Here is a 23,151-nt window from a genome sequence, read left to right as displayed (position 1 = left end):
GCGGTAGGCAGAAAAAGTCCGAAAATGTCAGAGCAAGTTCAGGGGTCCGAATGTTCTCGCAAAAGTTCTCAAATGTGAAAATGACCGAAGTCAGCACTTCCTTTTATAGGCAAAATGAGAAGGCGAAGGGTCGCTTCCGAATTCAAATTTGGGCGGGAAAATCTCTCGGCCGTCTACAAGGTGACACCTGTAACGGGCCGTCGCCTGTCACCGTGCGACACCTGTCACAGGCGACACGTGACCAGTCGCGTGCCACCTGTGAGGGGCAAATGATTAGGGGATTTTTATCCACCAATCACCGTCTGACAAGTGGACCAACCAGGTTCCGCCACGTGTCCTTCACGAAGGCCAACAGGAGCTTGCCACGTGTCAGTCACAGATACGTCCTCCACGGACCACTTAAGACACGCCACGTGTCCACCCATGCCAAATGGGACAACCGGCCATCAAGGCCCAATTCAGTCTAGAGGCCCGGTCAGCCCTAGGTTTACCTTAAACCTAGAGAGTTGCACGCTTCCCAAGGCTATAAATACTCGATTAATCCTCATTAATCAACAACCGAATAATTAAGAGATCAAGCAGAGAAGAACAGACTTATTAACAACCGGCTAATCTCGCTAACGACGCAGATTACCAACACTAAGCACTCTCACCTAGAGAGATCTCATTACTTTAATTTCTGTATTGATTACTCCTTAATCAGGTACTAACTTGACCGTTGGAGGCGGAGCTCTCAGGAGTCTCCGTTATTTTGCAGGTACAGGCGTCCGGTTCCAGTCTCGGAATTGTAACTCTCCCGCAGGACATCAGAAAACCCCGAAACAAATATTAGTTAATATTATAAGCTAGTAATATATAATAATACCAAACGAATACTGCTAAAGCGTCGGCAGGTAGAGTCCAAGAGGACACAACTTAGTAGAGGTTGAAAAATCCTTGTTTTTATCCTCAATTACCCCACCGCTTGCCAAATTGGGACCTATCCCGCCCCAGTGAGACGGGTCTCACTTCCCTAGTTACATGACTTCAAATCATCACTTGACATTCCTAAACATTCGGGTCTCACTTCCCTAATTACATGACTTCAAATAATCATTTGACATCCCTAAACATGATTCGGGTCTCACTTCCCTAATTACATAACTTCAAATCACGACTTGACATCCCTAAACATAATTTCAAATTATCACTCAACACCCGAGTATTGATAGACCACTACCAGGTATGGACTCATTGGGTCCATACCAGGGGCAAATATGTAATTTTGCGCAATATTTTCATGGTAAGTCATCAGATTGTACTATGGTGTAAAAAAAATATTCCATCTCCTCTTACAATTCTACAATAACAGTATTCAACTCTATGATAACTATATTAAAATTAACCATAACAGTATACAAGTCAATAATAACGGAGCACCGACAACCAACCTCTACCCCCTCATATCCAAAATCTTTCGATCTCTGGGAATTGAACCCACTGTTTTTCATGGCTGCAATTGTAAGTATAGACCTTGAACATTCTTCGTTAACCTTCGACTATCATCTTTCATCAACCAAACTTCGAATAACTCCTTTAATTTGAATCAGCCACAAAATTCTCACCTTTAGTACATCGAGCACCGCTCCTTGAAAGGAAGATTACTGCAACTTTGATGGGGTTTTTGTGGGACTGATTTTCCGACCACCGGAGCTTTTTCTCGTAAGTGGTAGTTTTTTGAGTTCCTGTTTTTTTCACCCTCTAATCCTTCTTCCTTTTCCATTTTGTTTTAGCTTTATAAATTTTATAATTTTTTTTACGTATTTTTTTTTATTGTGGTATGAATTCCAAATATCCATACCTGGTAGTGGTCTATATTTACTCCTCAACACCCAAGTTCACAACTTCACAAGTGTATTTCTTCTCTACCCAAAAGTCCCAAACCTCTTTCCTCAAAAAAAAAAAAAAAAAAAAAAAAGTCCCAAACCCCTTCCATCGGCTCAAAACCTCCCCAGTCCCCATTAGCCAAATAAATTAATCATGTCGAACCATTACTGGGAATTTGACATGGGAAACTTGGACCTTAACAAGCTGTATTTGGTCTCAGCTTTTCTTGCTATGGAACCATCCGATTCTTTGATTTCTTTAGCAAGGTAAAATTTAATTGAATATTTTTTAGAAAAAAAAAATAAAAAATTCCATTTCACCATACTTCTTAATTGTGTTGCAAATTACTTGTTACTAATATTTTATTCTAATAATTTCCCCAATTTTTTTTATGCAATTACAGGAAATGTGGGGGTGGCTTGATTTCAGAGGATGTGCAACAATTCGTTTGGGATTATTGCATCAACAAACTTGTAATTTTTATTTGTTTATTTTTTTTTTGGGTAGAAATTTAGAATATTTGATATTGTCATTTTACTCATTTACCTGTAATTTATGTATGACCCCAATTGGATTTTGCCTATTGTGGAGGGCGGGAAGTTATGAATGATCAATGATGATTTTGCTTTTGGAATATGTGCTAAATAGCTAATCGGGTATTTTCTGGTTGTTGATCAGTGTATTTTGCATATACTACGTACTATATTTGTTCGGATTTAGGTGTTGTGTTTTACCTTTTACATTTAAATTATGTTGTTAACGTGACAGTTAATTCCTGTCAGAAGAAGTTTGTTTCTTTACTCATTTATAGCTGGGACATCATTAAAGGGTTTGTTTAGCTAGGTAATTTTAAGGGAAGTGTTGCTTGTTGATTGTATGAGTTTGTGTGAGAATGTCCACCAATGAGAATTTTTTCCATGGGTAATGTCGTTTGTGCTGTACTATATTTGGCTTGAAAGAAGAGAATATAGATGTCTCATATCGGCGTTAAGTAGCTGATAATAAATAGCGGTAATGGAAAGAAATTTAAGTTAACAAAACAACATCTGAATGTCCTTAGTAATGCAATCTCATCCCAAACTTGTGTTTTTCTTCATGAATACTCATTACCATCAATACTCCTCCCAAGTGGTAATGGATGGTAATTGGCCAATAGCTCTCTTATATGTGCAAGGTTTATCCACTAAAAATGTGTATTGATTAACGACCTGAGTAAACTTAGAATAATATTGTTGTACAGTGGTTGGAGGTTTTTTTGGTAAATAATCATATCTGGCTTTGTATTGTTGCAGGATGAGAACCTTCATGTGCCTTATTTGAAACTATTTCTGAAGAAGCTCATTAAAGAAATTGAATTAACTGGCGGCAATGTGTTGGATGAATTTTATGAACGTTATGCTCACTACATGGTTTCTTTGAAGGTCAGTTTTGGTTAGGCAATATTGCTTTTGCATGGAAGCCCTTGAGTTGGTGTTCTCATTTATCATATACTCATATGCATTGTCTTGTTGTACTTCTGATTTAAAATCGTAGGAAGACACATCAGGGAACGAAAAAGCGTGGATTGTGAAATGCATATCATTTATTTTTCATGACAGTAAGCAATTTTAAATCATTACTTCCTCGTAGTCAAACATGAGGGTTTTTAGTGGAGCTACTGTCTGGATAACACTTTCACTTCTTTTTGCTGATATGTTTTTAAGTTCCTAGTTACCCCGGTGAAATGCAGATGGTTGTGCCATTACAATGTTCTCTTAACATGCTTCAAGGGGACACTGGGTAAGTTTTCTGTCAATATGTTCTTTTTAGATTTTTTTTCCCTTTTATGTTCACTTGACCGAATGAAAATTATGAAATTAATTGATTTTTATTTCCTTTGTGCTGTAATCTTGGTTTTTCTTTTAACGCAACAATACTACAGTAGGTATATTGCTCTTTTATCAAGCATTGTTCCAGGCGCAGAATTTAATGAGAATCTGAATATTGTACTATGTATTTATCTTATTATGATTTTGAAAAATTGGAAAAGAAAATTTTCTTGTGGAATTGTCAGAAGCTAAGATTTGTAGTCTTCAGCATATGGTTTTGTTAGCTTCGTCTTTTAGTGGTTCTAATTTAGTTTGGTCTTGCTCAGAAATTTCCCTTTTGCACTGAAAGTCTAGTCATATTTAATTTACTTGCTTTGAAGTTTGAACATTCAAGCTAATTATGTAAATAATGTGTAGGTGTGCTCTTTGGCCTTCTAGTCTTTTTCTGTCAGAGTTTATTCTTTCATTCCCTGAAGTTTTTACGGGGAAATCATGTTTTGAGGTGAAGTATTTGCCATAATACATTTCTTTTGAAGAGGTTTATAAGTTGAACTACATAGAATAATATGGCTGATCCTGTGAATAACTTGGTGATTAACTAGGAAATCAAGCTGCTATAAGTGGCACTAGTCTCTCATTCTTGATACGCTTTTGTAAAATGACCATAACTTGGCTTGTGGAACTATATTATATAAGTAAATAATCCTGCACTGCAATTTGATAATTCATGATCGTGATTGTGTTAATTCTGATTATACTTGTGCTCTTTTGTTCGTTGCATGTGAAACAGGTTGGTTCAGGTGTAGGTCTGCTTGGTGTCTGCCTTAAGCATGTTAAAGCCTCTCAGGTTCGATATATTTTATTTCCTTCATAATAAGAAGAAAATCTTAAATTGTTTTATGTATCTAATAAATTGTGATAACTGTTTTACTGTCGTTATTCAACATAATTTTACCTTTTCATTTCTTGGACGGGGAGGGGTGAGTCGAGTTGATGAAACCTTCTTTTAATTGGTAGATTGACTCATTGTGGGTTTAGCTTGGCTATGTTTTGGGTTAATACTCTGACCTAGCGGCTAGAACAGAACAGTTATTCGTGTTTGTTGCAGTGTTAGGAATGTTTCTGAATTCCAATATTTAAATTGTTAACTCCTGGAGAGTATAGATGCCTATAAGAACTAGTGGCCAAGCCACCTAAAATGGGAAACATCTAAATCCCTTAGTATAAACCATAAAGGATTTGACACTTCATTTTTTCTCTCTATTTAAAATTGCACCACATATGTCTGTTGTCTTTCTCTCTTGTCTATCTACTATCCCCCATTTTCTCAATGTGCTCAGTGTTTCCTCTGTTTCTAGTTTTGTAGCCTGTTCTTTTTGGTACTGTTTTTGAGGATGACTTGTTGCCGGTGCTGGTCTTTTGACCCTGCTTTTCCCCAGATGTCGATTATTTCCATCCAAGAGCTTTTTTCAGCCGAGATTGCAGTTTCATATTTTCTGAGTATTGATTCTTGTTTTTGTGTTTTTAATGCAGGTTATCTTGTCTGACGGTGATGCATCAAGTTTAGCAAATTTGAAGATTAACTTGGAATTGAATAAGATTGAAGATCCAGAAGCTTCTTTAGCCAAAAGTACAGGTAGCTCATATATGGTGAGTTATAATGACTACTTTAAGGCATTAACATCTGATGTTGATAAGCACTCTCTTTAAGCCTTAATGCTCCAGATGTTTGAATTGGATTCTTTGCATTTACTATTTATATCTTTGAATCCACCTTTAGAGCTAATTAGGTTCATATTGCCATGCTTGTGAGTTTGCTTCTTTAATCTTTTGATTGTGCTCTATTTGTGCAATTGTGCTGCGTCATTGTGCTATGTGCCTTTGTGGCACGTAAAACCTTAAGCGACATGTAAATGAATTAGGAGTTTTTGTATATAGCATTTACTTTTGTTATGCATTGCCCATTGCAACACCATGTAATGTAAATACTAATCCCTCTATCTTGACTATCTATACTTTTCCTCCTTTCTTATTCTTGGTGCTTCAAAATGGTAGTCCAAATTATGTTTCTGTACTCATCACATGTACCAATTGCCAGAAAAATCTAGTTTGGTCTGTGGAAAGTTTGGTCACAGTATGGAAGATGGTCTCCTTACTCTTTCCCTTGATTTTTTTTAATAGATAATGGATGTAGCAGTGACCTTTGTTTGATGTGGAAAAAACTTAATTTTTAGAAGGCATTCTGTGTGAATTTTGCTATAAACTCTCATCCAATATATATACTTTAAAACTAATTGCTGGCTTTTCATACAATGTATGGATAGATAAGATAGGGATAGAGTTGGAAAGAAAGACTGAACCATCTAGTTTGACGTGTATGCTCACTGCTTTGACCTTTAATGGATCATATATGTTATAATAGTTGGTATTATTATGTAATTATTTGAATATATTCCATTTGCTAGCACGTTCGGAATGGCTAGTGTGGGAGCAGAATCATTATTATGTAACAGCTTAACCCTACATAGGAATAAGTTTCCTATCATTTTGTGCAGGTGCAATGCATACATTTGCCTTGGGAATCTGCAAAAGAGAGTGAACTTCAGCAAATCAAGTCTGATATTATGTAAGAATTACTTTGTTAGTCTTATGCTAGTATAACTATATATCTCTTCTTTTTGAGGATGGTTTTCCTACGTTATTGCCATGCGTTTTTATATTCTATGCTGTCTAAAGTCTGTTGTTGTAAACTTTAGCAACGCGTAAATCTCTAGATTTCTAGCTTCTAGAGTATTCAGGGGGGTTTGGGTATAAAGTATGGGCTTGGAATGAGGAGAACCCATATCCAATGTTTAAAGAAATTTCAATTTTCAAACCCATAACTCAATCCCACAAGATGGCTAGGATGAAAGAGGAAATCATGTAGGGTGGGTTTGGCCGGGTTCGTGTTTGGTTAAGCTCTAAATAGGTTCATTACCTCAATCTGAATTTGACTTGTTTAAGTTTTCAGATTCAAATTCTAAACCCTAACCTGATATGATGCATAAGAGCTGGTAACTTGCAGGCTTTTTAGATGTTCAATTCTCATGTAATCATGTTTCCTGAAGTGACACTTCGTTTCACTTCTTTCATTTATACTCATCTATGAGGATCAGTTGGTTGTGACTCTTCAATGGAGATTTCTCCCTTTAAGATAATTTTATGCTACGAAGTATGAAAGTCTGAGACCAGGCAATTGGGCATTTAAGCTGTAGAAATGTTGCAAGTTTCGCTTTGATAAAATATAGGCCATATAGCCAACTGTGAACCAGCTTGCATAGTCAACTTGAGCATGGACATAGTTTGAGTACACTTTAATGGTTGCATGTACTATCTTAAGGGTACCCTATCTAGAATCTACAAAGAATGCTGTTAATATCTGGAGAGATTGAAGTTCTGTTCTTCTCAAGTTTAAAGAATTATACAACAATGCACATTTCAGTCATAATCAGAAAAGAAGATCAATAAATTGCTTTTAATCAGCATATATAATTTCAATTTAGTAATTGCAGGCAAAGCAGGGCCTTAATTAGTAAATTATATGACCTGTTACTCGCATCCCTGAGCTAACATATTTTGTTTGATTGCCTTGCAGTTTGGGAGCTGATGTAATCTATGATCCATCATGCCTCCCACATCTTGTTCGGGTGCTATCCATTTTTCTAAATCGAAGAAAAAACAGTGACAGCAAATTGAATGGTAGTCCTCGTGTAGATAATAAAGAAGAAGATCGCCTCAGCGATTATTCCACAGAATCCAACACGGCGACATTTCAGGAGATGACTTTAAAAACCTTGATCAAAGAAATGGATATTGGTCCCGTGGCCATTATTGCCTCGGTGATACGAAACATTGATACTTTCAATTGTTTTCTGAACCTATGCTGTCAAAGTAATCTTCTTGTTAGGGATATAACCAAATCTATTAGGCCATATAATTTGCTACCGTACATGGAATCATATAAGAGATCAGATGTACACTTGCTGGTGCTATCCTATATAAGCTAGTAAAGTAGTGAAAGTGTGTGCTCATAACAATGTATTTTTGCAACAACTCTATTTATCTCTATTAAGAAAGCAAAATTCTTTTGTAGTTTTGTTGACGCTTCCCTTTTAACTTTGTAACGAGTGCTAAAAGCATTTTGTAGGAAATAGTTTAAAATGTGGATTATTATGTAAAACATAGAGTACTCTTATTTGATTATATTTGATAGTATCTACTGTATTAAGTATTGATGATGCTGTAAATCAGTTCATTCTTCATTTCAACAGCTATGCAAGGTAGTGTGTGTGTGTGTGTGTTTTTTTTTTTTGCTATTTAGGAAGAGTAGCAACTCAACGAGGATTGTCTTTGTCCTCTCTTTGTGCAAAAAAAGAATCTTGATGCCTCCACATATGTGCTAGTGAACATTGTGAAGGCCTCTGCGTATAGGTGGTAGTGGAATTCGGGAACATCGTTGTTACAACAGGTTTTAGAAAATTTGCATAGGCATGAATAATCCATTGATGGATTTTTGATTTGCATTGTGAAGGTCGACGATAGTCAATGTATGGTGCTTGTGGTGGGAATAGAGAAGAGGGTGGTGGAGGCGTGGAGCTGTGCTTGTTAGGTGGATGTCCATTGCTGATTGCTTGCTTGTAAAAGTGTAGTGAGGTATGCTGTGGATGGGAATAATAAGGTTAAATTGAGAATTATGAAGGGCAGTAGGATGTAAATGGATCCAGTTTAATCAAATAAAAAAATATACTGGTGCTTGAAAATTCAGATCAAACTGCTACAAATAATTCAAACCAAAACATCTTAAATTTGATTATTGTTCGACTTATTTTGAATGTAGTTACTGTTACCATTAAAAGTGCTAACAAGTGTCACGAGGCGTTAGATAAGAGATTAATGTATTACGGAGTACTTAAAATAGTAGTCCCTTCGCTTTTAAATACTTGCTCCACTTTTCATTTGTGGCCGTTTTTAAATACTTGCTCCATTTCCTTATTTGGAAAGTTTTTACAATATTTAATCAATTTTTTCACCTATTGATCCCAACATATATTCTCTGTCCTCTAATTCTCTCCACTACTTTTGTTTTTTTTTTTATAATTTTTTATTCTTCCACCAACCCCACTAGCTCCATATTTTTATTACTTTATCTAATTTCTACTAAAACTCCGCGCATGGAGACCTGGAGCAAGTATTTAAAAATGGAGGGAGTATTAATTTTGGAATGTTATTTTACAAAATCACTCGTCGATCATGTAATTAATGTTATTTTTACAATAATATTTCCACATTTAGTTCTCTTATCTAACGCCCTAGGGATATTACCTTAAAATACGGAGTATTTGATCTTTAAATTTTAATAACCCAATTTATCTTTGTGATAAACAATAAAACGTTTATCTAGAGACATTTCTGTGAATAAATTAACATAAAATCCCAATTAGCATGACATTTCTGTAAATAAATTAATATTAATACTCCCTTTGTGTTTTAATAAGTATTACACTTTGACCAAATACGCATGCCAAAACACAATTTTGACCATTAATTTATCTAATTATATGTTAGTAAAATCTTAAGAAAATTAATACTACGTATAATGATAGTATACATTACAAAGATATATGGAGTATAATAACATTTGCCAAGACACAACTTTGACCATTAATTTATCTAATTACTTAATATATGATAGTAAAATCTTAAGAAAATTAATACTACGTATAATGATTGTATACATTACAGAGATATACGGATTATAATAACATTTATTTATTATGGAGGATATATATTAGTTAAATAATAGAGTCAAATCCAATTTGTGAATAGTGAAAAAAGTCAACCTGTAATGCTTATTAAAACACGGAGTATAATAGTACTCCGTATATCATACGGAGTATCATATACGAAGTACTGCTATATTGTATATACGGAGTACATAAGTCAAACAGTAATAAGTTCAGATATAACTTCAAACAGAATGACAAAATAATTGTCATGAATTGAAGCGGGTCCAGCAATTCCAAACGTTGAAACAATCAGAAATCATAGTCATTACTCATTACCTAAGACGAAGCATTCATCAATGGCGGAAGTGGAGGTGATTCATTCATGGTCTGCTCCTCGATCTCTCAGCACAAGTCTCATGTACTCCTTCGCTCAAGTAATTAATCATTTTCATTTCTTTTAATTTCTTCACATTTTCACCATTTTCTATTTTCTGCTCAATTTTGAATTATTATTATTATTATTATTCATTGTAAATTGATCAATTTTGCATGATTTATCTAAACATGTTCAATTCTTTTGATCTGTTAATGTTATTTGCAAATAGCAATTATCATAATTGTTACCAGAAAAATGTTGAAATGATTCAAGTACAAGCTATTTTCCCTAGGTTTTGTGTTTGCTAATTAGCTAATTGTTTCAATTTCATGTCAATCTTTTGGGTCAAATGAATACTTTGGAGAATAGGAAAGATAATTACTTTGTAGTTACGGTGTTACGGAGGATATGAGTTAAGAGTTACTCCTCCATTGACCATTGCCAATTGGTTTTGGGATGGAACCTTACGCGGGTTTTGGGATCGCGTGTGTGGCCGGGGCTATTTTATGTGCTCTATGTGAACTAGTACTTAATTTCTTATTGATTATAATGTCTAGTGTTCTCTTTATTTATCATCATTATTGTTTTTTAAATAGCGGGATGATATTGACGTGCTTGATGAACCCCTTTATGCGAACTTTCTTCAAGTTACTGGTGCAAAGCGGCGTTACCGAGAGGAGGTTTTGTCAAACATGGTATGTAATGGTGAAATAAAAAGTATGACCACTAATTTCACACCTAAAACAAAATAATACTGTAATTTCTTTTCTTTACTTCTACCATGATTATTCTATTTTTTATTGCTAATAGGAATCTGATGTGGAGAAGGTTGTGAATGAGATCATCTATGCTCCTGGAAATAAAAAGTATCGCTTTTGTAAGGTAATTATCTCATTTCTAGTTGCACTTGATGACTTTAAGAATGTCACATAAAAAAATATTGTGAATGTAGTGACTTTTATTTAAGTTTCTAAACATGTTTAAGGAAATAATTTTGTTGTACGTGGATGCTTGACACACCACTCTCACATCAAGTAGGTGTGATGAAAGGTAGTGGGTTATTTTTCTTAATTGAATGAAAGAGAGGGTGGGGTCCAACTTTTAGTGATTTAAGAAAGAACTATTTAAAAATTTAGTAGCCCCTTGTCAAAAGTAGAAAGGAGCAAACTAAATTGAGAAACAAAAAAGGAAAGTCGGTACACTAAATTGGGACTGAGGAAGTACAAGAACTAAGTTGTGTCAAGGAGCTATTGCATGACTGAAGAGTGAACCACTTTGGTATCATGTGAATCCAAATACTTGGGCCTTATAATTGAGCACATATAAGCTTTGAGTGAGGTTCAAGGATATAATGTGTTCAAGGATATCACCTTTTTCTGTGTAATTGACATCCATTCTACTCACATTCTTAGCTAAAACTAGCTTTAGCTATTGTTATTTGATTACTACCATTTCTTGTTGATATAATTTGCTCTTTTGCTCGTCTAAATTTGTTTGACAAAGCAATGATGCTTTTTTTTTATTTTTTTTTATAATGAATGTAGGAAATCCATTAAGCCCTACTAACTAGTACATCTGTACATGGATATGATGAAACTTCATTGATCTTTTTATCATCTTGTAATATTTAGACCTTTGGTATATTCTATACTCCATACTAGAGCAAAGGTGGCTGCCTTGATCATCTGGAAGACTACTTAATTCACCAATAGTTTGTAGCACTCTTTATCTTTGAACACTTGCTGAAGCTTTAAGGCCTTATTGTTTGTGTATGAAAATAGCCTAATTTTGGTTTCAGCACATGTCTAAACAACGGCTACCTGGCTTGCCAGATGGTTTGATGAAGAAAGGAAAGCACTTCATATTGATAAGAAATCCAATGGATGTTCTGGTGAGTTTTCATTGTTTTTTATCTTTAATTTTCTCTGAAGTAGTGAGTATGCAAAACTCATCATCACGTGAAGTGCCTGAATAGCTACTTGTAGGAAATTTGTTTTTGCGTCTCTACTCTCTACAAATAATTGTTTTATTATTAAATGTGCTAACTATCTGTATGTTTGATTCTTAGTCATCCTTTGACAAGGTTGTGCCCCCAACTTTTCTCGAGGTTGGTTTAGCTGCTCTTGTCACCATATACAGTGAGCTCTGTGATCTAGGAAATCCGCCTGCTGTCATTGATGCTGGAGATCTTCAACGAGATCCAGAGGTTAATGCTCAAACTTTTCAGTAGTATTTTAATCATGAGATTTTTGGTTTGCATGTAGAATATACAGTGCGCTTTCTTTTTCTAAAATTGTGCTTTGCACAGATGAATGATAAACGACAGAATATAAAACCATATCTGCTAGTTGATCTTACACTATGCTCCTATATTGTTCTGATATTTACTTTTTTAATTTTTATTAAAGATTTGTCCATGATGGATTTTAAAATCTTTTACATCATATGTTGTTACAAAAACTTTTCTTAATGCACATCATATTTTGTTCGACCTTGTACGTTGTACTTCTTTAATTTCCATTGTTGTACACTTGTACAGATGAAACAAGTAAATTGCTGAATGGTTGTAATAGTGGCTGAGGTTTTGGCTGATTACTAAAATAAGTTTTTTGTGAAAGAAAAGATTGCGTAAATATTCCGTAATAAACTCTAGCATCATCTTTAGTGTCCCAGTATATAACTGAACTTACAGTACGTGGGAGTTTAGGCTCAAGTGTATTCATTATTTGGTGAAAGTTTATTTGCAATGTTATGAGTATTTAATTTTCTTTTTTTGTTATCTGGTAAGATAAGGTTCAATTTTGGCTCTCAAGTTGTTATGAGAATGTCTTGTTAAATTGTTGGAAGTTTGCTTCCTATTTCTTCATCATTATTATAAATTGGTGTCTTTGTGATTGTTTCTGCAGGAAGCTTTACGTGGTCTATGCCAGGACCTGAATATTCCTTTTCAGCCTGCAATGCTCAAGTGAGAAACATGCATGAACTCTACTAGTCCTCTGTTCATATAGCTGTAGTGTTTTATGAAGGAGAATATTTTAGACATTTCATCTCATCAGACTCATGAATTTCAGATTGTTAGTTAATTACTTAAATTATTTGGCTATATATTATTTGAATATCAAAAAATTACTGAAAATTTTCCATAAACAAGTGCTGTATAAGAGCACTCCCTTCAATGTCTTTGGCCTTGCTTGGAAATTAATTGATAGTGGATCATATTAGTCTTGTATATGCAGATGTTCCCTCTGTTTTATACAAGTTGCTCAATACCATTAGTCTAGTTTTGTTATGAATTAAAGTTTAATGGATTTAGTTGCATTTAACTCTTACCAGATTGGCCTCTCAAATTCATTTTTTATGCTTAAGGCTTGTAAATCCACCTCCAATCCCATCCTCACCTTTGGCTTACTGCATATGATTTTCATATAAATAAAATGCACATGCATATTAATTTCTTTTTCTTATGGGATAATTTTGTGGTTTTGAGTTTATAGGTAGTCAAAATTTAAATAACTTTCTTTTTTCATCAGATGGAATGCTGGTCCAAAGAACATAGACGGTGTCTGGGCTCCATGGTGGTATGAAAGTGTGCATAAATCAACTGGTTTCAAAACAGAACGCAGATATCCCAAGGTTTTGTTGACCCATTCTTTACTTATGGAAGGTTATAGAACTTGTGCCGGTGTTTTCTTTTAAGGAAATGTAACATCAAAGTTCTGAATGTTTAATGAAGGCGATCATTTGAGGGGTTGAAACGAGTGTCAAAAATTTTGCTTCAATTTTTAATACAGATTATGAGTTATTTAACAATACAGATGGATCATTAGTTTCAACTGATAGCAGTTTCTACAAATCCATTTAACAATATTGTAGTGCACTTCGAAAGAAAAAACCCATAGGATTTCTAAGTTCCTTTTCTTTCCTATGAGCTATCGTATAATCCTGAGCAATTCCGGACTTTGCTTGATTTTGTAGACAAATTATTGCATGATAGATTGAGGGAACTTAATTATTTTACCTTGGCTCATTGTTATATATGGGTGACAGTACATCCCCTTTGTGACTTTTATTACATGTCTTAAAATTATGACACCTATCACTCTATCAGTCCTATCTTCATCTGTATTTGTCTGAGGACTCTGAGTCTATCAACTTCCAAGATGCATCTTTGAGGTCCTGTCATAATGTCTTTACAAATGCTCTCTAGAATTTGTGTCAAGGAATAACTTGATGAGTGTTTATAGGTTTTGTATAATCATGTGATTCATGTCTGTGTATATCATGCTAATTTCCATTTTCATGGTTTGGAGATAAAGTCAGGGTAGCCAGTAGATATCCTGAAAGTTCAATTTGGCTTGATTAGATTTAGATAGTAATATGTTTATTTTGATAATTTTAACTTTAAGGATTTTCATTTTAAATTTCCTCTTTCATTGGGTGGGACTCGTGGGAGATAGGATAACTAAAAAGTTTGAGAATGAATTTTAGTTTCACTTCTTTACATGGCTGGAAACGGAAGCTGATGTTAGTTGTTATTGTTGTTAACCCTTTTTTGTGTTTCCTTTTCTTTTTGTAATTTATTTCTGCTTTCATGTATCAGACATTCCCTTCTTCTCTTTATGACTTGCTGGAACAATGTCTACCCTTCTACAACTTTCTCAAGCGTCGTCTTAAGCGGTCACATCCCCTTCTTAGCTCACCCTTGCCCCCTCCAAGTCTTCCTGTTCCAGCGAATGAAAATTTACTTGCATGGGTTGGTGATGAGATTCTACCTCGTGATAGTGCGAAGGTGAATCGTGTTCTGCTTTGAAACACTTGGGGCTTTCGGGGATAGCTGCTAAATATATACATTTTGTCTGTGTGTTAACAATATAAGTGTTAACTGCCTGTTCTTGTATTATTGCCTCTTCAAGGTTTCAGTTCTAGACTCAGTGGTACAAGGAGGTGATTCTGTTTGGGAAGGACTCCGCATATACAAAGGAAAAATTTTTAAGCTTGAGGAGCATTTGGATAGGTCAGTACAGACAATTTACTTCTTAACTGATTTGGTAGTTACTATATTTTTTTCCAAATGATACATGGTGTCAATAGAGTTCTTTGAATATATTATATGCTGATATAAAGGGGGGAAGTCACTATATAAAACTGTGCTCAGATTAAGCCATGGTTGCCTGATTTAGTATGTAGGTTTTTCTATGTTTGGGGATCAGATTAATGAACATGACTGAAGCTTGAAAACATGTTGGGTTCTTGATCTAATTGTTTTAGGAATCACGTGTTGATTTCAAAGTAGACCATTAATTGCCTTCTTCCTTCTAGTTAGTTTTTTATATCAAGGAAGAGGACTGACGTTGGACTTGATCTTTTTGTTCAGTATGATAATCTTTTTATTCATTGAATTGTATCTTTCTGGAGACTGTGTTGCTTCCTTGTTAGTTTTTTTGACTTTATTATATCCATTAACCCTGTATCATGCCTTTAAAAAATATAATTCAATGAATCCCAGGTGAGCAAAGTTGATCCCCCATATTTCATTCCTGATTTTGTTCTTAAGCTTTTTGTGGGTAGAAATTTGCTGTATTATTGTAACGTTGATACTTTCTATGTTTAATTTAGCAAATCCTAATTTTCATATGTTATATTGGCTATGTCGATATATGTTAGATTCATGGTAAATAGGCTGCTGTTATTGCTGTTTTTTTTTCTTTTGTTTCCACCATTTCATGTTATATTTATACGACACACAAATTTTCTTCAGACTGTTTGACTCAGCAAAAGCCCTGGCTTTCAGCAATGTTCCAACACGTGAAGAGGTGAGGTGGCGGTGGCAGAACTACTTAAACATTCTACAAGAGCCTTTTGTTTCTGTTGTTTTTTGCTTTCAATATCTGGCAATTTTACAGGCTTTTTATAACAGGTCAAGCAAGCTATCTTCACCACCCTTATTAGGAATGGCATGTTTGATAATTCTCATATACGGCTTAGTTTAACTCGCGGCAAGAAGGTAATTTCTTTTTCTTCTTTTTTAACCTTTTGTTGTGTAGATGTTTGAGTTGAGATAGTCCGTAGACAACTTAGCTGTCAACCTTCGGATCATAGCTGCTAATCTTGTATGGAATGCTTTCTAGGGCTGTATTCTTAGCAAATGTAGATGGGATACACTTTCAACCAACTTAGCACCTCTCTATGGTGTAATTACGGTTGCAATTTAGACATGGTGGTGTAATGTTTGAAAAGATTTCCTTTGTATATTTACTGCTTCCAAACTTTAGGCTTGGCAGAATCAGATTTATATTGTCCAAAACTCTTAATTGACGTTAGATGCTCTGGTTTTTCTTTTGATGCACCTCTTTTTTACTGAAGAAAAACTTTTCTCTGGATTTGTGCAGGTAACTTCTGGAATGAGTCCTGCTTTCAATCTTTATGGCTGCACCTTAATAGGTAGCTCTACTAGTTTGGTACTCTATTTTTGAAATTTTGATTAGCTTAGACAAGTGTATGGAGAAGTCCATAGAGCAACCTAAGATTTTTCATCAACAATTACTAACATGAACTTGACTACTCCCTGTGTGTAACACCATGTTGAGCCTTGCATACTGAAATAATATTTGTCTCATCCAACGACAGAAGTGCTGTTGATAAGTGATGTCATGGTAGGAATCTTATAGAATTGTGATCCAAGTGTCAGTCTCTGGGCAGTTGTTCTGAGGTGAGCAATAGGTTTGATTGCTCTCTCTATCGCATAATAATTGTCACTCTTTTGAAAACTGTGTGAGCCAAAGTTTCAACATTTCAGGCAAGTAAAGTACTTTATGGCATAGAGAGAGTAGTAGCAAGAGTAATTGGTCGCAATTTTTTATATCACTAATGTTATGTTTATGAAACATTTATTTTATTTCTTTGTTCTTCTTAAGATTGTCTTTTAGACTGAGAGCCTTCATTGTGTAGCTTCCATTATCCAAAATCAAGGACTAATCATTTACTCTCTTCTTATTTTATTTTATTTTTGTAGTTCTTGCGGAATGGAAGCCACCTGTCTATGATAACACCAAGGGTGTAGTTTTGGTTACTGCTACAATCCGCCGCAATTCTCCAAATGTAAGACTTCTGCTTTATTTTGTTTTTAATGTAGTTACTGCTCGAGTGTGTTTTAATATGAGCTTTGCTTATCCAGTTTACATGCATATTTTGGGCTTTGTGGTGGTAGGGTCTATGTTTCAAGTTATATGTTGCACTTACAACATAAGATGGAGTATTATAGGCCTTTGTGATCCAGTTTGTAGAAGCAATATAAACTTGAACTGGATGATGATGGCAGCTCTGCTGATCAGTTTTGGCCCCAGCATTATTGACTGCTGAAGTGCTGAATACTCCTGCCAGTATACTGGTCCTCTAACAAGTTCAATAAATAATTCTTTTCAGTTTTCATAATGAGCTCTTTTGGACAGGCATTTTCACTGTTTTGGTACCGGCTGTTAAGATTATTAGGTCCTTTTTTTTTTCTTTTTTTTTTCTTCTGGTTCTATCATCATCATGGCTGTCTCCTTACTATGCAAACATGATAAAAAAAATTACAAGGTTATGCATGAAACTTCATGTTGTTGATTACTTCGTATTATTTTCAGGGCATTTAGGCCTTGTGATAAGTACATGTTCATGTATCTTCATCGATTGATTATGATGAGAGGTTTAAGTTTTTTTTTTTTTTTTTTTTTTTTTTTTTTTTTTTTTTTTTTTTTTTTGAAACAGAGAGGTTTAAGATTTTAATTATTTTTAATTATATCTTTTTTTTTTTGAAGGATTTGAATTATATCTTTTTAAAGCTTTGCAAATCAACTAAATAATAAAATTAGATTATTCAATTTATAATCTATGCAAGTGATCAACTTGGCTCGTATATGCAAGTGTTTCAAGCTGATAGTAATGCATAATTGCATATACAATCTATGTCACCTTTCTATTTTATGGGATTTGCAGAATTTGGATTCAAAGATCCACCACAACAACCTGCTGAACAACATACTTGCAAAGGTAGTATCTTCTGTTTGCATGAATTGCGATAATTGTAGTTCTTCACCATTGATATCATCAAGATCCCGTATAAATCTCATACAGTATGTTTGGATAAAGAAAGGGGAAGGAAAAGAAGGGGAGGGAGGAGAAGAGGAGGGGAGAGAAAGGGAGGGGAGGGAAGAATGGTGAGTTTTCCTTCCAAATCTCTTCATTGTTGGAGGGATCAATTTCCTATAATTTAATCCCTCCATTTCTCTCCCCTCCAATTCCCTTCCTTTCTCATTTGTTATCCAAATGAAAAATACTCCATCTCTCCATTTCCCTTCCCTTTCTTTCTCTCCATTTCCTTCAATCCAAACACACCGATAGAGTTTTTCTACTGTTTTATAAATTTTGAGATTTTTTTCAGGGCTTACAAAATTGTTGATGGTTCTGACTTCTGAATCATTTTTTTCTAGATGTATAAGTTTAAGTAGCCCATTTTTTGATGCAGGTAGAAGGGAACAATGCAAATGCTGATGATGCCATAATGCTCGACAAAGATGGATATGTTTCTGAAACAAATGCAACGAATATTGTGAGATTGTTTTTCCATCTATTTACTCTTTTTTGACTTCCACTTACCTTCAAAAAAAAAAAAAAAAAAAAACACTTTATAGATAATTCTAAATGGCGGCTCTTTATGATGTCCCACACCTCTCTCACCCGATAATGAAAGAAAGAAGGTTGTCCATTCACATTTGCGAGCAGATGAACAGTTCACAAAATTTCTCATATGTAGTAACTTGTAATGTGGATCACATGGCTGTTATATGCAAATTATGGATGTGCAAATACTAAAAAAATTTCCATCACCAAATTAAATATGCATGTCCTCCTGGATGTATAGATGTCTTATTTAAAATTAATAATAATTATGCTTTCTGGAGCACTCCTGTTTGCAAATACAACAAATTTTCCTGGGGAGCACTGGAGTTTTGGTAAGTCGAAAAGTTTTCACAAATCGTGATGGGTGTTCTCACCTATGCGTGCAGGGACTCTTCCTCTTACCAATCCCTCCTTCCTGGATGTGGGCCCTTGCCTATGAAATAAAATGTCTACTTTTCTGGCTAAAGACGTACTTTTAAAAGTTTATTTATGTATGTCACTATGTTGAATTGTTGATATACAGTCTGCTGTTCTATAAGCTTGTTTAAATTTCATCTTGCAGTTCATGGTGAAAAAAGGCAAAGTCTTGACACCCCATGCGGACTACTGTCTTCCTGGAATAACTCGAGCTACTGTAAGTCGTGTAACTCACCCCCCCCCCCCCAAACCCCCCAAAGCATGTTGGATGTAGTTCATCTTAGCACGTTTTAAGCTGCGCTTAAGTAATGGATTTTCTGTGATGCTCTGACTTGGATAACCCCTGCGGCCCTGCCTATGTTTCAATTAAGAATTTTCCATGTCAATCTCTGCACTTGCTTCCTAGTTTTGTATTTTCTCTATAAATCGTAAAATTATGTATATATAGGATACAGTATTATCTCCATTCCTTTTTGGTAGTTACTGGTACGATGGATACACATATTTTCAGGGGAGGGCACCTGTAAGAAATAGAGGGTTAGAGAGTATCTTATGGGTAGTTCATGTAAGGAAAAGTAGGAAACGAGAGTGTTATAACTTTTTACTGATAAAATGATTTGGGGCTTCTTCACTATTAGTAGATCAAGTGCAATTTCGAAAGAATACTGTGGGTGGGTTGATAGACTTAAGGCTCAGGAGGTAATTTTTTTCTGGCTATAACCAGTCATGTGTTTACTCATCATCACTTACGTCTTTTTGGGGTGTACTGAAGTTTGTTCTTGGGGTCCTCATGTTTATGTGAGGTATCTTGGTGGTTTTTGGGGTGTCCTAAAAATGGACCAGATTGATAAAATTGGTCCAAAACCCAAATTTAACTGATTTGCACCAATTTTCACAAGCATCTAAATAAAATATAACTACAGTCTTATGAGTTTCAAGTCTTGACCGAAAGTTAGATAGTGTAGAAAAGCATGTCTAATGTAGTAAAGTGTTATTAGGGGTCTATGTGTTTCTGGAGGTTTTGAAAATTAAAGGGGCATAAAGTAGGAGATGAAGTTTGCTTTGAATAATGCTGCAGCCAAGCCTAACACACACACACACTCACAATGCAACATATATATGATAATCCTTATACTGCATTTCTCTTATAGGTGCTTTTAGTTTACTACTTCCGCCGTTTTTTTTTATGTGCATCACTTTGACCAGTGAGACATAAATTTTTATATCTTTAATTTCTTATTAGTAAAATTTGTAAAAAATAATAATTTATGAATATAGACATTGTAACTAATCTAACGATATATTACCAGTAACATCTATTCATCTTATACAGTAAAAAATTAAGTCAAAGAGTGTATGTGAGTAGTGCAAAAGTCAAAGTGCTGCAAATATTCAATAACGGAAGGAGTCCTACTGCTTACCTCCATGTTCTACTGTGTATATTAATTGGAAATTTGATGAATATTCTTCATCCATATATACTGAGTGCACTGTGCATTCTGACTTTTCTGAGGAGTAAGTGAGAGAACCCCCCCCCCCCTCCCCCTGAACTATATTGCTATTATGTTTTATTTACCTTTGTAAAATGTTAATATTCGACTTTTTATATGTATAGGTCATGGACCTTGTGGTGAAGGAAGGTTTTGTCTTAGAGGAGCGACGACTTAGTCTCTCAGAATTTCATACTGCAGATGAGGTCTAAATTTCTAGCTTACTAATCTTATGGTTTGTTTTTTTATTTTTATTTTATTTTTATTTTTTTTATTTTTTTTTTTTTATTTTTGTTTTGTTTTGAATTACGCTATATTTATTTTAATGATATTTTAATTTTCCGAATCATTACAGTGTTTTGGTGTTGCATAATCATGCCTTAAAAACTATATGTTGTGGTGATAGAATCTCCAGTCATCTTTCTACTCATCCCGATTTGTGTTGCCCTAGGGCATATGGCAAATGTTTTAAATTTCATGGCTATTAATGCATAAACCATTTGTTATTTTGTAATATCCAGCAAAGAGTTGTCTGTTAGGACAACGTGTAGTAGATCTGGCGTTCAGTATTATCTTTATGCACTTGAATCCCAATGTATGCTTATTATGAAGCAAAATTTTTCTAATGTGGTGTGACTGGTGTCGATTAGGCCAAGAAGCTTATGAATGCATTTTCTTATGTGTGGTTCTGAAAATGATATTATTTTGCCTTTTCTTTCTGATTCAGCCTTCTATGTCTGATTTGGTGGCTAATTTTTGTTGCAGGTGTGGACTACTGGAACTATGGGTGAACTTAGTCCTGTAAGTTTTGTCATGTGTGCACCATGAATTTATAAAGTTATTCGAGCCATGTTGTGTAAATTCTTTATGGGATATTTATTGTCAGGTTGTGAAGATTGATGGGCGTTCGATTGGAGAGGGGCAGGTAGGACCTGTGACACGAAGGTTGCAGAATGTATACCAAAAACTGACAGAAGAGACCGGGGTGCCTATCCCCACCTAATAATGATTACTTCTGTCAAAAGGTATGCTAATATCAGTAATATGCCGTCCTTGGTAAGGTACTTTTAACCTAGAAGTTCTGATTGTGATTACGTTCGAAATTTTAAAGGAAATAAATAAGAATAATCTCAACTATCGGGGTTCTTATTTTAATCCCAACTATATTTTGAGTTTGGTTAATCCCATCTAAAGAGCAGGTAATTTTTTATAGCCATCTACTCTTTTTTCTTACTGACTCTCTCTCCTTATGTTTTTATTGTTTTGTTTTTTCTTTCTTTGGCTGCTCTGAATCTCTAAACTTTCACTTTGTTACATTCACCATTCACCAAATCACCACAATTTTCTTTCTTTTTTTTTTTTCCTTTTTTTTTAAAAAAAAAAAAAAAAAAAAAAAAAAAAAAAAAAAAAAACCATTCATCATCTTCAACCTCACCAATGAAGTATATTTACTTAATCAATCAAATGAATAAATGATTGAGGGATGAGTTAGTTCAGTGTAATCAATTGTTTGGCTTTTGAAATGATAAATGATATGGGATAAATTTTGGTCATTTGGCTTGGCAGTAGTCGAAATTTTGTTGCTAAACTCTAATTCTTGTTTGGAGCATTATGTTTGTGGGATAGTTAATTCGGTTGAGTTGCTTCCAAGGTTTTGATTTTGTGGGATTGTTTTTTAGATTGAGTTGGTGGTTGCCACCAAGGTTTGATTTTCCCACTTGAAAAATGTGTCTCCTTTTTACCCATCCACCAAATAAACCCATATGAGGGAGACTATTTTGAGAAGGGTACTCATGTAATTGTGATTGTTTAGAGATAAAACGTAATTGAGATAAAAGTTAGAACATCAATAGTTGGGATTATCCTTGTTAATTTTCCCAATTTTAAATTATGAATTTTGCAATGTTGGGCCAAGTTTGGTCTGCTGGGTTCTCAAATCTCAACTAATGCCAGATTAATATGATGCTAAGGAACTTGGGTCACAAACTGCAGGAATTGAAGCTTGAAGATGAATATGATTCTCTTCTGAGCAAAGGTCAGATTCGCATTTAAATGGCAAATGAAGTATGAAGCTGCACAAAAATAAACAAGATCATCAAGGTTGGATCTATCCTGTTTGCCCATGTTTATAAACTCAGTTAAATTGTATTATAACAGATGCTAATCAAATAAGAGCTATCTTGTTTGCCCATGTTTATAAACTCAGTTATTGTATTATAAGATTTATAACAGATGCTAATCAAATAAGAGCCGCGTCGATTTGAAGGTGTAACCTTGTTATAAAGCTTATAATGTTATTTAATTTAATCAAGTAGCTTGTTCAGTTGTTCCCTTTGTGGCATCAACACTGTAAATAGAACAATGCACCAGTCCTGAATCCTGATATCTTCATTCTTAATAAAATGCTTCAGCACTCAGTATCCAGCCTTTTAAAGTAGCATAATGGATTTTTTTTTCTTGATAGCTGATATTAAATGTATAATTCTCGTAAACGCCCAACGCAAGGCCAGTACTCAGTGGCACAGGGTTAGCATCTCATTAGCTACCCCTGTGTTAGTGCTCTTGTGTTGCAGCCGTTGTTAGCCACTTAACCGCCTACTACCTGCAGCTGCTTTTTGGTGAATGGTAAGCAAAAATCTCTACAGCTTCAATTGCTAAATTAGCAACCATTTATATCACTTTCTTTTCATCACCTTACATTTTGAAATATCATTTCTACACTTCTACCAATGACCTAAAAACCCTTTCCTTCTCGAGTGAGCTTGTGA

The 23,151-nt window shown here is 34.7% G+C and overlaps 1 protein-coding gene across 1 annotated transcript; it reads left to right on the top strand.

Annotated features, from left to right (window-relative positions):
* The first annotated feature begins 1,666 nt into the window (after positions 1–1,666).
* LOC110708583 (branched-chain-amino-acid aminotransferase-like protein 1) lies at positions 1,667–22,817 on the top strand. Its single transcript, XM_021886756.1, is given in 31 exon segments — positions 1,667–2,132; positions 2,270–2,339; positions 3,159–3,287; positions 3,400–3,463; positions 3,570–3,645; positions 4,092–4,176; positions 4,465–4,521; positions 5,208–5,324; positions 6,230–6,300; positions 7,309–7,445; positions 7,518–7,733; positions 9,806–9,873; positions 10,412–10,510; positions 10,626–10,697; positions 11,614–11,706; positions 11,884–12,021; positions 12,722–12,780; positions 13,346–13,448; positions 14,416–14,604; positions 14,729–14,829; positions 15,574–15,628; positions 15,733–15,819; positions 16,205–16,256; positions 16,828–16,913; positions 17,793–17,846; positions 18,322–18,405; positions 19,039–19,110; positions 20,509–20,589; positions 21,149–21,184; positions 21,270–21,408; positions 22,376–22,817. Coding segments are annotated over 30 exon segments (2,781 nt in total). The 5' UTR covers positions 1,667–2,019; the 3' UTR covers positions 21,387–21,408; positions 22,376–22,817.
* Positions 22,818–23,151: the final 334 nt, after the last annotated feature.

This window comes from Chenopodium quinoa, unplaced genomic scaffold (assembly GCF_001683475.1).
Source record: "Chenopodium quinoa cultivar QQ74 unplaced genomic scaffold, ASM168347v1, whole genome shotgun sequence".
NCBI classification, from domain to species: domain Eukaryota; kingdom Viridiplantae; phylum Streptophyta; class Magnoliopsida; order Caryophyllales; family Amaranthaceae; genus Chenopodium; species Chenopodium quinoa.
This window is presented reverse-complemented; position numbering and strand designations above follow the sequence as displayed.